Consider the following 21,289-nt stretch of genomic DNA (forward strand, 5'->3'; position numbering starts at 1 on the left):
GGCTAAAGCCGGATATAAGCTCAGCCGAAATTTTTGCGAAGAACCTAACGGTGTTGCGAAAGGATAGGCTAAACACGGTTGGCGGTGGTGTGTTTGTTGCTGTTAGAAGTAGTTTATCTTGTCGCAAAATTACAGTAGATAGTTTCTGTCAGTTAGTATGGGCAGATGTCAATGTTGGCAACCGTAATAAAATAATAATTGGATACTTTTACCGGCCTCCCAATTCAGATAATACAGTTGCTAAAAGGTTCAAAGAAAAGTTGAGAGTTTGATTTCAAACACATACCCGACTCATATGATTATAGTTGGTGATGACTTTAATTTACCCTCGATATGTTGGCGCATAAAAAATCATTCGAAATTGTGCTACACGCATTCTCTGAAAATTATTTCCAGTGATTAGATCATGAGCCCACGCGAATAGTAAACGCATGTGAAAACACACTTGACCTCTTAGCTACAAACAATCCTGAGTTAACAAGGAGCATCAAAACGGATACAGGGAATGGTGAACACAGGGTTGTCGTAGCGAGATTGAATATTGTAAGCACCAAATGCTGCAAAAATAAAGAAAATATACCTATTCAAAAAAGCAGATAAAAATTCACTTGACGCCTTCCTGAGAGACAATCTCCACTCCTTACAAATTAATAATATAAGTGTAGACCAGATGTGGCTTGAATTCAAAGAAACAGTATCGACAGCAATTGAGAGATTTACACCAAATAAATTAACAAAGGACGGAGCTGATCTTCCTTGGTACACAAAATGGGTCAGAACAGTGTTGCAGAAATCACGAAACAAACATGCCAAATTTAAACACACGCAAAATATTGGTGGTCTTTTACAGAAGCTCGAAATTTAGCGCGGACTTCAGTGCAAGATGATTATAATAGTTTCCACAAGGAAAGGTTTTTCTTGAAACCTGGAAGAAAATCTAAAGAGATTCCGGTCGTATGTGAAATATGTTAGCGGCAAGAAACAATCAATGCCTTCTCTGCGCGATAGCAATGGAGATACTGTCGAAGACAGTGCTGCCAAAGCACAGTTTCTTAACACAGCCTTCCGAAATGCCTTCACAAAAGAAGCAGAAGTTAATATTCCAGAATTCAAACCAAGAACAGCTGCCAACATGGGTAACGTAGAATTACATATCCTCAGACTAGTGAAGCAACTTAAATCACTTAATAAAAGCAAGTCTTCTGGTCCAGACTGTATACCAATCAGGTTCCCTCCGGAGTATGCTGATGCATTAGCTCCATACTTAACAATCATATACAACCGTTCGCTCGACGAAGGATCCGTGCACAAAGACTGGGAAGTTGCACAGGTCACACCAATATTCAAGAAAGGTAGGAGTAATCCACTTAATTACAGGCCCATATCATTAACGTCGATATGCAGCAGGATCTTGGAACATATACTGTGTTAGAACACTATGAATTATCTCGAAGAAAACTGTCTATTGACTCACAGTCAACATGAATTTAGAAAACATCGTTCTTGTGAAACACAACTAGCTCTTTATTCGCATGAAGTGTTAAGTGCTATTGGAAAGGGATTTCAGATCGATTCCGTATTTCTGGATTTCGGGAAGGCTTTTGATACTGTAACACACAAGTGGCTTGTAGTGAAATTGCGTGCATATGGAATATCGTCTTAGTTACGTGACTGGATTTGTGATTTCCTGTCAGAGAGGTCACAGTTCGTAGTAACAGACGAAAGGTCATCGAGTGAAACAGAAGTGATTTCTGGCGTTCCCCAAGATTGTGTTATAGGCCCTTTGCTGTTCCTTATATCGATTAACGATTTGGGAGACAATCTGAGCAGCCGTCGTTGGCTGTTTGCAGATGACACTGTCGTTAATCGACTAATAAAGTCATCAGAAGATCAAAACAAATTGCAAAACGATATGGATTATAAACGATGGGGCAAGAATGGGAAGAGTGAGGATGAGATGGTGAGACTGGAACAAGCCCTAGGCCTAATCCTGGAGTGGCACGAGAAGAAAAAGGAGATTATTATCATTTTGCTACAATATGTTAAAACTCATCTTTTTACCAAAGTTCAGATTGGCTGAATATGAAGCCAAACTGACTGAAGATAGGTGAAATCATTAAATGCATTTTTAAATGTTTAGACAAATGCTGGACGCTAATTCATCAACCTCTCTACTTGCATCCAGAGCAAAAAAAAATCATCACCAAATAACTGTCACAAACACAACACTCGCACTGGCCAAGACATTCACAGCAGAGCACTGGGAAAACTAGTCAACGTTCATTGGTTGTCGGAGGATGACGTCATCACGGATGCGCAGAACGAGCCTAAACTCGATCACCATCGTTCATGGCTCCAACAATAGTGATACAAGAAGTTTCCCCCTCCACATACCGTAAAGTGGCTTGCGGAGTGTAGCTGTAGATGCTGAAGGTAATGGTGACGGTACGGCCTGTACAGTTCGACGCTGTACCCGATGTTCGGAGCCACTACACCTCTTTGTGTTTCAGGTGTCGCTGCAGAAGAACGCAACACACTGGTGCGGCGCCACCATCTTGAACCAAGACTGGGCACTCACTGCAGCTCACTGTGTCGAAGTGTGAGTATCTTTCTATGTGAAATATATGAAATAGTGGCAAATTTTGCGCCTTAATGTGCACTAACGCTCCCTGAGACGAGATTCAGCACTGAACAACGTTGGGCGATGCACAGCACTATTTAAAATTGTGGCTCGATACAGTCATACTGGAACTGAGCTTACACTTCTGCTTTCACGCACAGAAGCTGCACTTGCCGCAAGAAATAGTTGTGTAACTTGTGCTCCTTCAGTCTGGTAATCCAAACATTCGCATGTAATGCGAATTTTGTAAATTAAAACAGGTTGTAACGAAATAACATTGATGAAACAGGTGTTGTATTTCGCAGAATAACTGATGTACTTTACATGGCACTAAATGGATTAAGTTGAATTTACTCAGTCAGTCAGAGCAATGAAATCTTAAAAACGGTAGTACTACAAAAATTTACTTGAATATGAAAATAAAATTATAAGAATAATCAAATGTTGTAACGTTTACTTGAATGCGAAATTATAACGATAACAGATTCTCCAAATGCTGTCTAAACACCACTGGTACGCGAAAACAGAGCCACCTTTTGTTAAACTAAACGCAAAAAACTTTCTCCACCTCTTAAATACATAAAATCCTCTATGCTGTTCAGCATGCTAAAATTCTCTGAATTCTTCGTCGATTCCCACACTCCATCCAGTAATTATTGTAAAATACAACCGGAATAAGTTAAAGCTCGGTACAGCACATCATGTAACGCTCGCTAAATGTTAAAGTCAGACTCAGCTCTTGGTAATGAAGTCTCACTTGGCTCAGACTTTTTCCAAGTACGAACGAATATTAAAGTGCCTGTGGGGTTGCTTTCCGCCTAAAATCTGTCGCTTATACACGTCTCAAACCACTCTATCGGCTCCGCAACACGTTAGCTCAAGACCGATCAATACAGACGGATCGCCAGACGCATGCTGCCCAGAATGACCACTCGACTCAGAATGACCACGAGTGACCATTCGCTGGCATTTTCAGACCTTCGGTTCCCCCTCCAAAATTCACGACGAGCTTAAAACATAGAAAATGGACCCACAATTGAAAACAGACATAAGTTAGAAATACGTCCTACATGTGGAAACGAAAGGTCTTACTTTGACAGTCCCCTGCAGACCACACACATAGGTATATACATAAAAGTTTAAGCGTAATTAGTTAAAACTTATTTTTGCACAGACACGCTTACGACAAAATAGTAACAGATAAAGTCGTTGAAACATGGAAAACAATAAAGTTGGCCTTCTCAATAGATACATCTTCTCATGCTCTAGTCAGTGATGATATCAAATCATATATGCAAACTACCACTTTCAAAAGGCGAGTGTTTTAATACAGGCCGAATGAACATTCAATTAAATAAATTAGAAATTAAGTAAGACTCTACACATTTATTACATGGCTAACTAGATAGAGGCATGCAAGTTGCGATGCTACATTCATTTGATATGTAGCTTTGAAGAATACGTTGACGTGACATATTTATATAATTAAAAGGATATAAAAACCTTAGTAACCTGATAGATGAAATATGTAAAAACGTGTGTGTCTCAGTCTGGTTTCATAAGATCTCATGAAGCGTTCAACTGCTTTAATTGCAATTTTCTAATTTAATATTATTTGTTTATTGCGGGTACTTGTATAGTTTTTGTCATGTTCATAATATCTATATATGAATACATGCAGTGCAGTCCCATGTATATCCTGATGTGATTATTTTTGTGTTACAATGAAACTGTGAATTATTATTGAATTTCGAAATATTTCAGAGTAGTGATATTCTGCCGGCAGTTGCTTGGCTTTCTGTCACAGACCACTTGGCATCCCTTCACATTGGCCTCAGCAACCGAACCAACACGCAAAGTACCACGAATTGATAACATTTACTTGGCTGATAGCTTGCCAGCATATGCGCTATGTTACCACTTTCGCACACTGGAGACAGGATGATGTGAGACCATACTCTCTGTTTCTCAACATTATTATTATTTTACCAAATTGCTGAAACAGATTAGTGTTTTCACCTACATAACAGAGAAATACTTCACCGTTCTGTTGCAGTACCACAGACTGATCATTGTGTAGATTCTACAAGACTGTTTTATGTAGCATAACTAGATGATTGACATATATATAATTACTCTGCAATTCACAGTTGGGTTTTAGCTGAGGGTACCTAAAACTAATTTCAAATTATATCTCTGCTGTTCCACTCTTGAAAAGAACATGCAAAAATGTGCACTTAAATATTTTTTGCGAGCTATGGCTTTTCTTATTTTATCACCTTGTACTCGTCTTAGTGGGAGTAAACAAAATATTCCGGCATTCGAAGGAGAAAGTTGGTGATCGTAATTATCATATTTGGGACAGTATCTCCCCTATTTCTTAATAATAGGACACGAGCTGCCCTTCTTTGAACTTCTTCGATGCCTCAGATTGTCTTATCTGGTAAGGATCCCATACTGCGAAGAAGTACGTACTATAAAAGAGAATGGACAAATGAAGTGTAAGGAGTCTAGTAGGTTTATTGCACCTCCTGACAGACAACCAATAAACCATGATATTTCAATTTAAGTTGTTCGTAATTGTAATTTCCAGGGATTTATTTAGTGAATCGACAACCGTGATTTATCATGTAACCGAAATCTAACAGACTTTCATATGTATACATATTGAGCACCTATCAAATTTTATTGGTCAGAATTAACTGTCAATTTTCACACCATCCACATAGCTTATCTGAATTAATTTGTAACTCGTTTTGATCTTCTAATGACTTCACTAGATCATAAACGATGACATCTTCTACAGACAATCTAAAAGGGATGTTCACATCGCCTCTAAATTTTTTATATGCATTAACAAAATCAGAGGGCGTAAAATGTTCCTTGGAGAACCACAGCTATGATTTCGTTGTAATTAGATGACTCCCCATCAGTTACTATGATCTGTGATCTTGCTGACAGAACCACATCTCCATTCACACAGCTGAGACGGTACTCAGTACGTGTGCAGCTGAACAGAAGCCGCTTGTCAGAAATGGTGTCAAATTCCTCCTGAAAATCTAGAAATTTGTTACCCACTTGCGATCCATTGTCAGTAGCACTCATAACCAAGAGTGAATAAAGAGCCAGTTGTGTTCCACAAGAACGATATTTTCTGAATCCGTCCTGTTCACGGGTCTACAGACGGTGTTTTTCGAGGTATTTCATAATAATGGAACACAGTTTGTAGTCTACTTCACCTTGTCCGTTAATGATTATGCATCGATTTTTAACTGATAGGAGAAAAGTACAGAAAACACGCAATGTCACTGCAGCCATAACTGGCAGGAATAACAGGCCCACAGGATCTAACTCTAAAGTGGCCCTACTTGATGCTTTTACAGTTCGGTCCGGATGAGGATAGTTGGCCACCTGCATTGCCTGGTCGGCACTCTCTCTGACGTTGCGCTCCCGCTGGTGCTAAATACACAGCCTTTGAATGAAATTATGCACCTCTGAATAGGATGGTTGACCAGCAAATAAATATCTAACGGATCTAGTAAAAACAAAACTATATTGTCAAGGTCATGCCTCTTCCAATTCAGAACTATATTGTCAAGGTCATGCCTCTTCCAATTCAGTAGGTGTACATCGGTAACAGTTCCAAATCAAAGAGAAAAACATCTTGCCAGAGAATTTACCGATGCTTCACACCGTAGCTTTTACGATCTAGCGACCCCGGGCCGGTACCAAATAAAATGAGCTTCATGAAGGACTTTGTAGCAGAAGCACCATGATAGTTCTAGTACGGCTTACCATCTACACTACTACCGAATTATCTGCTACAACACTGAGTATATGCACAGTGACATAATAAGCAGAGTCCTACTTAGCAGTACTAATGTGAGACGCTAAGTATGCCTGACATAAGCTATGTTCCTCTGATCTATCCAGGTGTAAAACTGTAGTGACTGACACAGGGAGAAGTATCGTTTTAAATCAGCAATTAAAGTCATTTCCCACGAGACTGTTCATAGTTATTCACTGCAGACGTCTGGTGATCTAACAAAATAGGGTAATGTGTCGCGGAGCCTGAGCTACTATTAGCTGAAGTTCTGTCTTCAGTCAACACGCTTCGTGATCTGCCGAGAATAATGAGACGCTACCTCTATTTATAACTTTTTGTGGGATTGTGACGTCAGAAACATCACTCTTCCTTATATCCATAATTTAACTGCTGTGACAAGCCGCACCAGTAACTAAAACTTAAACTCACTGGGGAATCTTTTTTCTAAGAGTTTGCTTCAGGCCCAGAGCGAAGTCCCTACAGCTGCAGCAGAAGGGTGTCTTCTCACTAAAATTGCGTCTTACTTTTCAGTTTTAACGGAAGTATCCCTATGCCAAGTATCCAGAATGTTTCAGACGCCTCGGTTTATCCCTTCTACGTGAGTCATGCAGCCGACTCATGCCTTCTTCCTCACAACCCTTGTGTGACAATGGTCCAACATGGCTACCAATTCCCTCCATGAATTCTGATGCGCTATTCATTTTAAATTCAAGCGACTCTTGAACGACCCATCGGATATAGATGCGGTTTGCATCAAACAACTGCAAAATTGACAAAGCATATATCTAGGGCATGATCTAGAAGGTATTCCGTACTTCAACTTAAGAATTTTTGTGATGATGTGGTCGGAAATGAATGTAATTTGGGGAAAAACATGTCCCTGCTCAACTCACTCTGCATCCATTGCTCTTAAACCTGATATAGTCTTGGAAACTAATGCACAAATACAGACTTCATATGTAAGCTTAAATTTTTTAAAGTAACCACAAAATCGTATTCTCAAAGAAGTTTTTTCACCCCGTAGTGATGGTGCATTTCGAATTTTCCCTAACTTCACTTACACTGCACAGTTTTGGTCGTATCAAGTGGCACTTATCCAATTGCTATACAGATAAATAATATACACAAGATGTAATAGTTTACGGTGTGATGCACTGCATATACAATCTGTCACTTAGTGGGATATATGTCAGTTTTACCTTCCAAATAATTTTCAGTCGCCGTTCTTGAAGCCGAATGCGGTAAGGAACTGGTATGCAGTGCCACCAAACCATGCCGTGTTACTTTTTCTCCTTTTACAGTTGGGCAGGTGTTGGAAGAGAGCCCTCATATATTTCAGCTAAAGTAACGTCGTAATCAGGTTCCCGTTAAATCTTCTGGATTAAAACGACAACGTTTCCACAGCACAGCTAGTTTTACATCGGCAGATGATGCCGATGGCTCGTAAGCTGTAGCTCACAATAGATCGTAACATGTTTGTGTACGCTGGTTTCCAAAATTAAAGCAGCAAACCGCTACTTCCCAATCCTGTGTCTAATTCACGTTATAATCATACAAACTGACAACAGATGTCCGTACTATCGTATTCTGCACGAACACGGTCAACGGAAAACCACGCCAACGATGATGTCAGGGCACCTGTCAATCGGAGTAGTGTTTGATAGGTAGTCCCACATCCACAATCGCTGTGTACACAGTCACAGACGGTGCAATATGGCACACAGAAGGCGCCTACCAGAGCCCCTGCGGAGGAGGACCACAGGAAGAATGGAATTAGCCAGAATATGCCCATGCATGGCTGCCCTATCGCCACCATCTACCTATTCATGTGACAATATTTGGTCGCGGCCTATACCAGTTACACTTTTTCTAGGCTTTCCTATGCTTGCTCTTACTGCGAAAACTTGGGAAGCCTTTCCACCCTATTTACAACCTTCTTAATAGTCCTAGCAGAGTTCCATCGAAAGTAGCACCTGCGAAAGGGGTTCGGCCACTGCGATCACAGTCCTGAAAGAATTCCTTGGTAAAAGGGAGGATGCCCAAATTGTATACATACTGCAGCAAGGTCACAGCTAACTTCCGTGCACGTTGGTTCGAGACTGAAATTTACAGATCAGATGCCCGAGGCAGTTTGGTACGAGCGCTACTGTGAGACTGGTACGGGAGTTGCTGTTAGATACCACTGGTTGACAATGTAGTTTTCTTTCGTTTCACATAATACTTGGCATTATGGAACAATTTATGAAAGCCTTACCAAAAGATGATGTTAAGTTTGCGACAAGTTAAGTTTACGCAGCTGTCAGAAGCTAATCGAATAGGAATTTTCGTCGGTCCTGACATTCGGAAACTAACGAAAGACGCAACATTCGAAGACAAAATTAAATTCACGGGAAGGTCTGCTTGTATATCCTTTAAAGAAGTTGTGAACAAGTGTTTCAGCAACTACAAAGGCTCTAATTACGAGAATATGGCAAGAAAAGGAGGGAAAGTTATGGTTTAACGTATCGTCGATATCTAGGTCTTTACAGACGAACCAAAAGCTCGGAATGAGTCAAGAGTGGGGAACGAAATCGGCTGCACCCAGTCAGAGGAACTATCCTGGCATTTAGGGAAATAACTAAAAACCATTATCAGATGGCCGGACGCAGGTCTGAACCGTCGTCCTCCCGAATGCAAGTCCAGGGAGGTAACCACTGCGCCTCCTCACTCGGTGAGAAAACAGAAAGAACCGTGCTGGATAATTACAAACCATTAGGTGCCTCATTGAGCTGGAAACCGCGATTCCTGTAATCTCCCGAAGCTTTTCCCGTACAGTCTGTGTGCTGTGAGTGACAGACAGGGAAATGGTTCCATCAAAATACTAAAGAAATGGAACTGATCTTCCAGGGCCGATGGGATGGCGCAATGACATATGGCTACTGCTGGATGCTGCGCAGAAAGTAGCCTCAGGCAGTAGCCAAAAGGAAAAAAAAAGTTACAAACAGAGACATTCTTCTTAGTGCAGAAGATTAAGATAATTCATTATAATCTTTGGAGTACCTTAATTGTCAAGTTTCCTTAATAATATTTTTTAATGTACACGTTTCGTATAATTTTCTGTCTCGTTAGAATCACTTTGCGAAAAAGCCTTATGCAGCAACCGAAACCCTTTGCAATTCTGAACTTAATGTATCAAAAATATTACGATCCATTTAGATAGTCAAGGGAATGCAAAGTGTAAATTCCTGGAGTTGCCTGAGGCTGTCTGAGACGTGGAATCGTTTGTTAGCTACCTGAGGTGGACTTTGCCAGTCCGTACAACATTGTTGCAGATAATCAGACTCGCCAAGAAGAGACGAATATTGTAGTACTACCGTTTCACAGCTCTAGTTGAACAAAATATCGTTTTACAGATTGTACCATTTATCTGATCACCTCCTTTGCGGCGCAGTAGATGCCGGGCAGCGAGCGCAAAGTTGACCGTGAGATCAGAGCCCGGCTGGGCGGTGTGGCCGTGCGGTTCTAGGCGCGTCAGTCTGGAACCGCGAGACCGCTACGGTCGCAGGTTCGAATCCTGCCTCGGGCATGGATGTGTGTGATGTCCTTAGGTTAGTTAGGTTTAAGTAGTTCTAAGTTCTAGGTGACTGATGACCTTAGCTGTTAAGTCCCATAGAGCTCAGAGCCATTTGAACCATTTTTGAACCATCAGAGCCCGTGGCTCCCGTCTACTGCTACGGTACGACACGATAACATTTGAAATATAAGCAAATAAATTTTGTACTTACCCATGTCACGCAAGGAGATGCTGCAACTGCCTGCCATTATTTTCCACGCATTTCTGACATCTACCCAAGAAATTATTGTTCACATGATGTAATTCTCACTGAGATTTTGAATTAATTGACTCACAGGTGGCCAGCCAGAATGGCCGAGCGGTTCTAGGCGCTACATTGTGGAACCGCGAAACCGATACGGTCGCAGGTACGAATCCTGCCTCGGGCATGGATGTGTGTGATTTCCTTAGGTTAGTTAGGTTTAAGTAGTTCTAAGTTCTAGGGGACTGACGACCTCAGATGTTAAGTCCCATTGTGCTCAGAGCCATTTGAACCATTTGACTCATAGATGTTATTCTTGAGTTCCTGTATCGTGTGAGGACTTGTTGTGTGCATTTTGTCCTTCGGTGCACCCCACAAATAAAAAAACTTCTAACGGGCAAGGTATTGTTACTAATCACTCTTTCATCGAACATATCATGAATAGCGAACAAAGAAACATTTGCCATATGAGCCCCTGCCGAATCCTGTTGAAAAAATGCGAAACTTCGTTGTCTTTGACTCAGTTTATTTAAAAAAGTTCGCAAAATGTTTTCCACATATCTTTCACTTGTAACTGTATCATTAAAAAAACAAAACTGGACTTACTATTCTGTCACCACTAACTGGGCACCACACCCCTATTTTCTGATAATCGAGGGGTTCTTCATGATGCACAACAGGTCTATCTGCGCTCCATAGTCGACAGTTTTGGGAATTAACATACCCTTGAAAATGGAACCAAGCTTCATCTAAAAAAAAGAATGAGATAAGGATCCATTTCACCGACATGCACTTGTTTTTAAACCCATTCGCAAAACTTAACCCGTTGCACAGAATCACCAGGTCGAAGTTCTTGTGCTGCTGACACTTATTAGGGACCAACTCAGCACCTCTTTGTACAGATGTGCACGATATTTCTGTTAGCTGTTGAAGAATAACAAGGAGAAGGCCTCAGACACGGCCAACCGATTCGGCTCAAATTTGGCAGGTCGCTTGTGTACAACCTAAAACGAAAAAATCTCAGATATTTTGAGTCAACACCCCCGCAATTTTGAGAAAATCACCCCTAAATGTTATGACAACCAATCAACTAATAATTGGAGGGATCGATAGATAATTGTATATAGAACATTTTTCGTCATCAAGTATGGGGTCCGCAAACGCAAACTTTTCTAGAAATCGAGAAAAGAAACTTTTACAATTGCCGCTTCTGTATCCACAAGGTGAACGCTTTCAGCCGACAGCATCGATAGTGCAACGGGCAAGGTAATTGGCTGGGAATAGGAAAACCTGGGTTGGAATATGGACGAAACCTAGCGGATGTTATTCTTTTCGTTTGTCTTTTTCCATATCTCTATTTATAGGAATAGGAGGGTTAATAAGGTAAGTAAATCAATAAGGAATGATAACAATAAGGTAGGCAAACTAATTTCCGAAACGCTGTGAGTTAGTAAAGTATTAAACTTTTAAGCCTTGTCACATGAAAACAACTCCGAGTAAGAGTGCTGCGAATTCCTCATGAGGGATCACAGATAGCCAACCGCGCGACAACTTGTTTACAGCGAGGCACGGGACAGAATGCACGAAGAATTGCCTCTTCGTCATGTCATAGTTGTGAAACTGGAAGAGAGAAGGTGTCCAGCACGAGCCTTATAGAAGTCAATCGGAAAGAGTTGTTTTCCGCCATTAGGCTGTGCGAACCTCGAGAATACATGTAGTGATTTTTCCATCGTTAATGCGTCAAATGAAATACGTTTTGTGAATGAATACAGTGCCTGCCGTGTGATGTTTATTTCTATCGCTATGTTAAAAAATTTATTTCCAGGCTTCAGAATTGCAGTTTGCTTCTGGAAACCCAGCGAGAATTGCACAACCTCACAGATGTAATAACTATTCACAGCATAATTCATAATCAACTTTCAGCACCGATTTTTCAGGCAATGATATCGTATGCGTGGTACGCATCAAAATTAATTCACGAAAAAGATATATTTTTAAATGTAAACCAAGTTCGTTTTCCGCCAACTCTTCGGAAGGAATAGTGTAGCTGTCGAAAGATTGCATTCATTAGATGTTCTTGGTGCTGAGTATATTTGTTTCGAATGTTTATATGCCAAGTACCATCCATCTAGATGTTCGAACAAAAGTGAGGACACGTAACAGTGACTGGAAGAGCCATTGTAAAGTGACCTGGGGTAAGATTTTAATTGTTTACTATCCTAAGAGGTTTGAGAAATTTATTTGCCTACCTTTTTATTATCATTCCTTATTGATTTATTTACCTTATTAACCCTCCTTTCCCTATTAATTGAGATATGGGAAACTACAAATGAAAAGAATAACATCCGTTACGTTTCTTCCAGATTCGAACCCGGGATCTCCGATTCCCAGCCAGTCACCTTGGCCGTTGCGCTATCGGCGCTGTCGGCGAATAGCGTTGACCTTGTGGTTACAGACGCGGCAGTTGTAAACGTTTTTACCTCGACTTCTGGAAAAGTATGCGTTTGCGGACCCCATACCTGATGATGAAAAATGCTCTATTTACAATTATCTGTCAATCCCGCCAATTTCAGTCCATTGCTCGTCATAACCTTTAGGGGTGATTTTCTCAAAAACGCGGGGGTGTTGACCCAAAATATCTTAGATTCCTTCGATTTAGGTTGAGCACAAGCGACCTGCCAAATTTGAGCCGAATCGGTTGGCCCCTTGTAAGAGACATTTAGGGGAATTTTCCAGGCGGTATGCAATGTTATCGACACTAGCTTCTGTGAGCACTGTACGTCGTCATTTATGCTTCTTGTCTTGAACACTTCCTGTTTCACGAAATTTATTCACTAATTTGTGAGCTGCATCATGGTTCAAATGGTTCAAATGGCTCTGAGCACTATGGGACTCAACTGCTGTGGTCATAAGTCCCCTAGAACTTAGAACTACTTAAACCTAACTAACCTAAGGACATCACACACATCCATGCCCGAGGCAGGATTCGAACCTGCGACCGTAGCAGTCGCACGGTTCCGGACTGCGCGCCTAGAACCGCGAGACCACCGCGGCCGGCAGCTGCATCATGACTCGGAACTCGAATACCTGGAAACTTCTGTTCAAACAATATTCGAACAGTACGAGCGGACTGTGCGCACATACAAATCGTAAATAAACACTTGTGGAATTGAATAATTCGCTTTTGCCATGGTTGTGTTCGCAAGCTTGACTATTTCAATCGTCACGCCTGTTTCATTGCTCGAATGACACTGACCGACATGGCGCGTATCTTTGTACGACCTTCAGGCTAAAAACCCACAAAAAAAGGGAGGGGGGATAGTGTGGTCCCCCGGGACCCATTCGACCGGCAGGCGCGGCTTCAGTGGCAATACCCCGTGCAGGCGGTTATCAGATAAATGGAACACCCTGTACTTTTTACTAGCGACTTATTCGTAATCTCACGTCTGAAACTGTTCCAGTACAAAATAGATACATTTCGTTCGAAGAACGCAGGGATCTGTTTCGGATTTAGCAGTTTATAACCACAACTGCACTAAAGAAAAATGCCATCTTGCTTGTGGTCTGCTTCCAAGTTGAACTGTTGGTCCCCTCATAATTGGCAACGAAAATTTATATGGTAAGAGCATAGCACCTCCAATATGCCCTTGCCTAGTAAATGTCTGTGGTGTTCTAACGAACTATCGAGTTAAAGCCCACATTAGTCTTGCGTAATTTTTGTATAACACATTTACCTGCAATCCTGCGCATAACATAATCCTACAACACACACTGTGTGATTAAAAGTACCTGAATACCTAGTTGAAAACGTTCGTGGCACCCTCCATCGGTAATGTTGGAATTCAATATGGTGTTGGCCCACCATTAACCTGCCTTGATGACAGATTCCACTCTCACAGGCATATGTTCAATCAGATGATGGAAGGATTCTTGGGGAGTGGCACCCCATTCTTCACGGAGTGCTGCACTGCGTAGAGGTATTGGCGTCGATCGGTGAGGCCTGGCACGAAGTCGGCGTTCCAAAACATCCCAAAGGTGTTCTATAGGATTCAGCTCAGGACTGTGCAGGCCAGTCCACTACAGAGATGTTATTGTCGTGTAACCACTCAGCCACAGGCTGTGAATTATGAACAGCTGCTCGATCGTGTTGAAAGATGCAGTCGCCATCCCTGAATTGCTCTTCAACAGTGGGAAGCAAGAAGGTGCTTCAAACATCGATGTAGGCCTGTGCTGTGATAGTGCCACGCAAAACAATAAGAGGTGCAAAGCCTCTCCATGAAAAGCACGTCTACACCATAACACCACTGCCTCCGAATTTTACTGGTAGCACTACACTCACTGGCAGATGACGTTCACTAGGCATTCGCCAAACCCACACCCTGCCGTCGGATTGCCACGTTGTGTACTGTGAGTCGTCACTCCACACAACGTTTTTCCACTGTTCAGTCGTCCAATGTTTACGATCCTTACATCAAGCGAGGTGTCATTTCGCATTTACCAGTGTGATGTGTGGCTTATGAGCAGCCGCTCGACCATGAAATCCAAGTTTTCTCACCTCCCGCCTAACTGTCATAGTACTTGCAGTGGATCCTGATGTAGTTTGGAATTCCTGTGTGATGGTCTGGATAGATGTGTGCCTATTACACATTACGACCCTCTTCAACTGTCGGCGGTCTCTGTCAGTCAACAGGCGAGGTCGGCCTTTACGCTTTTCTTCTCTACGTGTACCTTCACGTTTCCACTTCATATCACACCGGAAACAGTGGACCTAGGAATGTTTAGGAGTGTGGAAATCTCGCGTACAAACGTATGACACAAGTGACACCGAATGACCTGACCACGTTCGAAGTCCGCCCTATTCTGCTCTCTCACGATATCTAATGACTACTGAGGTCGCTGATATGGAGTACCTGGCAGTAGGTGGCAGCACAATGGACCAAATATGAAAAGATATGTTTTTGGGGTTGTCCGGATACTTTTGATCACGTAGTGTACCTCACTAAGCGCTGTCCAACTGAAAATAGCTCTGTCTAACTGTACCAGGTTACACCTAGTTCTCTTCTGCAAAGATGTGACGCACTCTTGGTTCTTTTTGGCAGCAGCGAGGACACGTACGAGGTGCTAGCTGGTACCAACAGCGTCATCGAAGGGGGTACCAGACACACAGTGACAGACATCATTTCTCACGAGGGATACAACGCCAGTGATTCCTGGGTCAACGACATCGCCGTATTGAAGGTTAGTATTCCGAGTATTTTGTAATGTGGATTCATGCCGAGGGAGCTCATTAATGTTCGACAAAGGCTAAGCTACAATGATATAAACATTCAGTGCACAAATGAGACGGAGGAGGGTGGAAACTAAAAGGCGACTGCGGCCTTGCAGTAGAGACAACCAACAGAAGGACGGAGTAACTAATGAGAAGAGGACATGAGAGACAGCAGCGGACAGAGTTAGAAGCACACCAAAGTAATGTTACTGACAATAATAAAATCGTTACAACTTGGCTTCCAAATACGTGAGTTCATGTCTTCAGAGATCGATATCCAAAATTTATTGTTTTTACTTATTGAAATTTTCCTCTATACAAAGATTTTTCTCCAACATAAATACCCGGAAATAATTTCATATTTTACATAGGACCTTAATGTATCTCCTCAGGATGTCCTTCCAGGTGTTTTGATCTTGTATATCTTCTTCTCTTGCGCCAAGTCTTCTCACTGTCAATCGTACATTTTGGAGCCAGGTGGTCATAGGGTATCCTCTTATTTCCCTCTGGTTCCCATTCCAGAATCATTTTCTGAATTCTGGCTTCCTCCATCCTTCTTACATGCCTGTACCATTCCATCAATCCATCACGTCATGTATTCTTTCCCTTACTTCCATTCTCTTTATTATTTCGTCTTTTCTTACTTTCTCTTTTCTAGAAATCTTGCTGATCTTTTCAGAAGTCCACTTCTACTGCTTGCAGTTTTTTTTAGGTGTTTCAGATTTGTAGTCCAAGTCTCTGCTCCATAAATAACTACGCTCTCTAGTATCGATTTGTATATGATTTTTTTGGTTCGGTTTACTATATTCCTGGTCCATAAAATTGAGTTGCGCACCCCAATTATCTTTCTTCCACTGCTGATTCTTTTACTAATTTCTACCTCAGATTTTCCCTGCAACTCTAAAATTCATCCCAAATAGCAGAAAGTACTGACCTTCTTAATTTTCTTTCCGTCTATGCGTAAGTCATTTGGATCGTTAGTGAGGTATTCTGTTTCCTGGTAATTAATCCCCAGTTTCTGTATTCCATTACTAATTGGTTACACATAGAATTTGCATCTTCCCCGTCTTATGCTATAACTAACCAAAAACTATCCACAAAATAATGTCACATCGAGAGACTCCGTATTGCAAGTACCTAGGTGAAATCATCAACTCTACTGAGAGGGAAAATTCACCTATAGAAACTCAAGAGAGGCTACGGAAGAACACACTGTATCTATGACAAAAAATATCTTTCGACGCACACAAATATCAAGTATTACAATATTGTCATCAGACGAGGAGACCTGTATACGAAGATCTCAAAGCGAAAGAAAATCTCTATGCGAGCAAAAATCTCATGCTTCAGACAAAAAGCGACACCGAAAATATCCTAAAGAAAGGAACTCAGGATTACGAGAAAGATTTTCGGCCCGAACAGCAGTCTAAATCTCCGCTAAACAACAGAAAAATGGTTTAACCTCATGGTACATTTTCGAAAAATGAGATTAAAATTGGTGGCTACATCCAATGATTCTCATCGCCAGGACTTAACATACGGAACGACTGAAATTTAGTTCTGGACTCAGAAGAATTAGGAAGAGCACAGATAAATTTCTTGGATATTTTAGTCAAAAACTCATACATGCACAAAAACTGACAAACAGAAAGTGTGTCCAGAGAACTAAACTATGAAGATAGGAACAAAACTAACTGAAGGAAATATAGAGACTTGTGGCTATTTGGAGTCCCATCAACAAAATACGAACCAATTATACGCTTCTTGAAAACCCGCACCACACGTTGCCAAACAAAAATCTTGTTATTACTCTTCTCTCGGCCAGCAGGGGATTTCCAGCGGACCAATAGTGCGTATTATGAAGGCTGATTTGTCCATGATTTGTGGACGTGCGTTATCCTGTTCGGTTGTCTCTTTATTAGTTTTAGCTTCTAGTGCGCAACGTTAACACCGGTGAAGTTTCGAACCGTTCTGGCAGATGGCACAGCCGTAGTACAGCGTCAAAATGGCGTCTACACACGACTCACGTTACAAGCAGCGCGCTGTTGTTGAATTCTTGTATGCAGAAAAAGAAACCGTGGTGAACATCCATAAACGTTTGCGCGCAGTGAATGGCGATGCTGCACTTGATAACCCAGGAAATGCAGAAACAAAGCTCCATGATCAGCCATGCTCGGGAGTTCCTGTCACACCCACTGCTCCAGACATGCTAAATCGTGCAGATGCCATTATTCGTGCCGACCGGCGCATCACAACTCGACAATTGGCTCTACAGTCATTGCCAGCCGGTGTGGCCGTGCGGTCTAGGCGCTTCAGTCTGGAACCGCGTGACCGCTCCGGTCGCAGGTTCGAATCCTGCCTCGGGCATGGGTGTGTGTGATGTCCTTAGGTTAGTTAGGTTTAAGTAGTTCTGAGTTCTAGGGGACTGATGACCACAGATGTTAAGTCCCATAGTGCTCAGAGCCATTTGAACCATTTTTTTTCTACAGTCATTGGTCAGCATTGGAAGTTCGTCTGAAATGATCGAGACTCGGATATTCAATGAAGCGTTCACGATGGGTTCGACGAATGGTCACTGTGGACCACAAGATTTAAAGAAAGGCCATTTAATCTGAACTTTTGGAGCGTTTTGAGGCCGACGGACAGGCCTTTCTGTCACGGATCGTTACGGGGGATGAATACTGTTTCAATAACACGAGCACGCTGAGGATCTTTTGCAAACGCGTCGGTATTTGTACAAAATCGATGCAGTAAAATGAGAAAGAACCTAATCTTCGTGGTTAAAGATATTCTTTCTTTGAAGACGTTCTTGTCTGACAGAGAAGTGTCCTAAGAGAACTATCTCGTTAATTTTCTTTTATGCTACATAAATGGCTGAGACTAAGTTACTATTTAAATTTGTTGCAAATATGTGGGTATTTTCTATGCTTTTTATTCTGAGTGTAGCCTTGTTTTACCAGATGACCAACGTGGTTTGAATATTTTCTCCCATTCTACATGTTTCATGTTTAATTTGCAAATTATCAACAATGAGAACTCACTCCTGAGGCCGGTCGCTGTGGCCGAGCGGTTCTGGGCGCTTCAGTCCGGAACCGCGCGACTGCTACGGTCGCAGGTTCGAATCCTGCCTCGGGCATGGATGTGTGTGCTGTCCTTAGGTTAGTTAGGTTTAAGTAGTTCTAAGTTCTAGCGGACTGATGACTTCAGATGTTCAGTCGCATAGTGCTCAGAGCCATTTTTTTCACTCCTGAGTGAGCGCTCTTATTTGTACATAACATCGAATATTACAGAACATACTTCTATTAAGTTTCAAGGAAGTCACAGGATCTTCCGAAAAAGAGAAAAAAATACAAAAATAAATTGCAAGGCGCGAACCAGCAATCACATGTCTTTCACATCACAATTGCACAACCACTAGACAATGATGATGTTGCGGAATTTTTGAGTCGATGCTGTAGTTTACACCTCGCACAGGTGTAAGCGTTACGAGTGTACTACTCGCATACTAACTCTCACTGCCTCGCGGGGCAGTGATCGTAATTTACAGAGTCAGAGATGTTACGCTGCCACATGCTCTATTTTGATATTAATTCACTCTGTAAAACAGTCTTTCTACAGTCACTGCTTTCATATTTGTCCACGATACCTCAGTCACGATAAAAGCTTCATCGACACATTGGAATTTTAACTCAGCAGTTCGCATGCTGTAGCTTACACCTCGCACACGTGTAAGCGTTACGAGTGTACTACTCGCATACTAACTCTCACTGCCTCGCGGGGCAGTGATCGTAATTTACAGAGTCAGAGATGTTACGCTGCCACATGCTCTATTTCGATATTAATTCACTCTGTAAAACAGTCTTTCTACAGTCACTGCTTTCATATTTGTCCACGATACCTCAGTCACGATAAAAGCTCTATCGACACATTGGAATTTTAACTCAGCAGTTCGCATGCTGTAGCTTACACCTCGCACACGTGTAAGCGTTACGAGTGTACTACTCGCATACTAACTCTCACTGCCTCGTGGGGCAGTGATCGTAATTTACAGAGTCAGAGATGTTACGCTGCCACATACTCTATTTTGATATTAATTCACTCTGTAAAACAGTCTTTCTACAGTCACTGCTTTCATATTTGTCCACAATACCTCAGTCACGATAAAAGCTTCATCGACACATTGGAATTTTAACTCAGCAGTTCGCATGCTGTAGCTTACACCTCGCACACGTGTAAGCGTTACGAGTGTACTACTCGCATACTAACTCTCACTGCCTCGCGGGGCAGTGATCGTAATTTACAGAGTCAGAGATGTTACGCTGCCACATACTCTATTTTGATATTAATTCACTCTGTAAAACAGTCTTTCTACAGTCACTGCTTTCATATTTGTCCACGATACCTCAGTCACGATAAAAGCTTCATCGACACATTGGGATTTTAACTCAGCAGTTCGCATGCTGTAGCTTACACCTCGCACACGTGTAAGCGTTACGAGTGTACTACTCGCATACTAACTCTCACTGCCTCGCGGGGCAGTGATCGTAATTTACAGAGTCAGAGATGTTACGCTGCCACATGCTCTATTTTGATTTTAATTCACTCTGTAAAACAGTCTTTCTACAGTCACTGCTTTCATATTTGCCCACGATACGTCAGTCACGATAAAAGCTTCATCGTCACATTGGAATTTTAACTCAGCAGTTCGCATTGTGCTTCGTAAACTGTCCTGATAGTGAACATGTCTCTCCACTATTCCAATGTAGCACTCTTTATACCTCTGCGCGGAAGATTAATCCAAGACACGTAACATTTACATATGCTTTGTTCACTGTTTACACACTCAATAATACAACGGTAAACAGACTATGTGTCTGCTATTATAAACGTCGCTATGCATGCCCACGTACCAGTCGACAACCAACCTACATGTAGTCATGTTGAAAGTCGCTATTTATCGATACACATTCCGAGATTGCAGAATATAGTTACAGTTAAATCTTATTAAACATTTTACATTTTAAACATATGCAAATGTATTTCAAAATAAACAAACAATACTAAAATTTTTTAAAGAGAAACTGTAAATACTGCAAAAGGATAACGATTCAGTTTCTGACAGATGCAGAAAATATACAAACTGTGATGCATTAGAATATACGCAAATATAACATACATATATTGGGTTTCATATTATCTTCACAACATATATTTATGTTACATGTAAGGAAATTGCCGGCCGGAGTGGCCGTGCGGTTCTAGGCGCTGCAGTCTGGAACCGAGCGACCGCTGCGGTCGCAGGCTCGAATCCTGCCTCGGGCATGGATGTTTGTGATGTCCTTAGGTTAGTTAGGTTTAATTAGTTCTAAGTTCTAGGCGACTGATGACCTCAGAAGTTAAGTCGCATAGTGCTCAGAGCCATTTGAACCATTTGTAAGGAAATTGGTTAGTTGGTTGATTTGGGGGAGGGGACCAAACAGCGAGGTCATCGGTCCCATCTGATTACGAAAAAATGGGGAAGGAAGTCGGCCGTGCCCTTTCGAAGGAACAATCCCGGCATTTGCCTAAAGCGATGAAGGGAAACATGGAAAACCTAAAACATGATGGCCAGAAGCCGGTCTGAACCGTCGTCCTCCCGAGTGTGAGTCTAGTGTGTTAACCACTGCGCCACCTCACTCGGGAAGGAAATTTTTCTTGCTCAAAACGCTTTTCTTGCCATTGGCAGTCTACATTTTACACCCACTTTACTTTCGCAAACTTCAGTTACTTTGCTGCCAAGA

At 41.8% G+C, this 21,289-nt stretch overlaps 1 protein-coding gene across 1 annotated transcript in view; it reads left to right on the plus strand.

The window, feature by feature from the left end:
• Positions 1-1,937: 1,937 nt before the first annotated feature.
• The window catches only part of LOC126194670 (mite allergen Eur m 3-like), a 46,070-nt gene continuing 26,718 nt past the window's right edge, over positions 1,938-21,289 (plus strand). Inside the window, exons 1-3 of the mRNA XM_049933280.1 lie at positions 1,938-1,946; positions 2,511-2,599; positions 15,340-15,478. Of these exons, the coding sequence (XP_049789237.1) occupies positions 1,938-1,946; positions 2,511-2,599; positions 15,340-15,478 (237 nt within the window). The remainder of the gene's footprint in view (positions 1,947-2,510; positions 2,600-15,339; positions 15,479-21,289) is intronic.

The sequence above is a fragment of the Schistocerca nitens genome, chromosome 1, assembly GCF_023898315.1.
Source record: "Schistocerca nitens isolate TAMUIC-IGC-003100 chromosome 1, iqSchNite1.1, whole genome shotgun sequence".
NCBI classification, from domain to species: Eukaryota; Metazoa; Arthropoda; class Insecta; order Orthoptera; family Acrididae; genus Schistocerca; species Schistocerca nitens.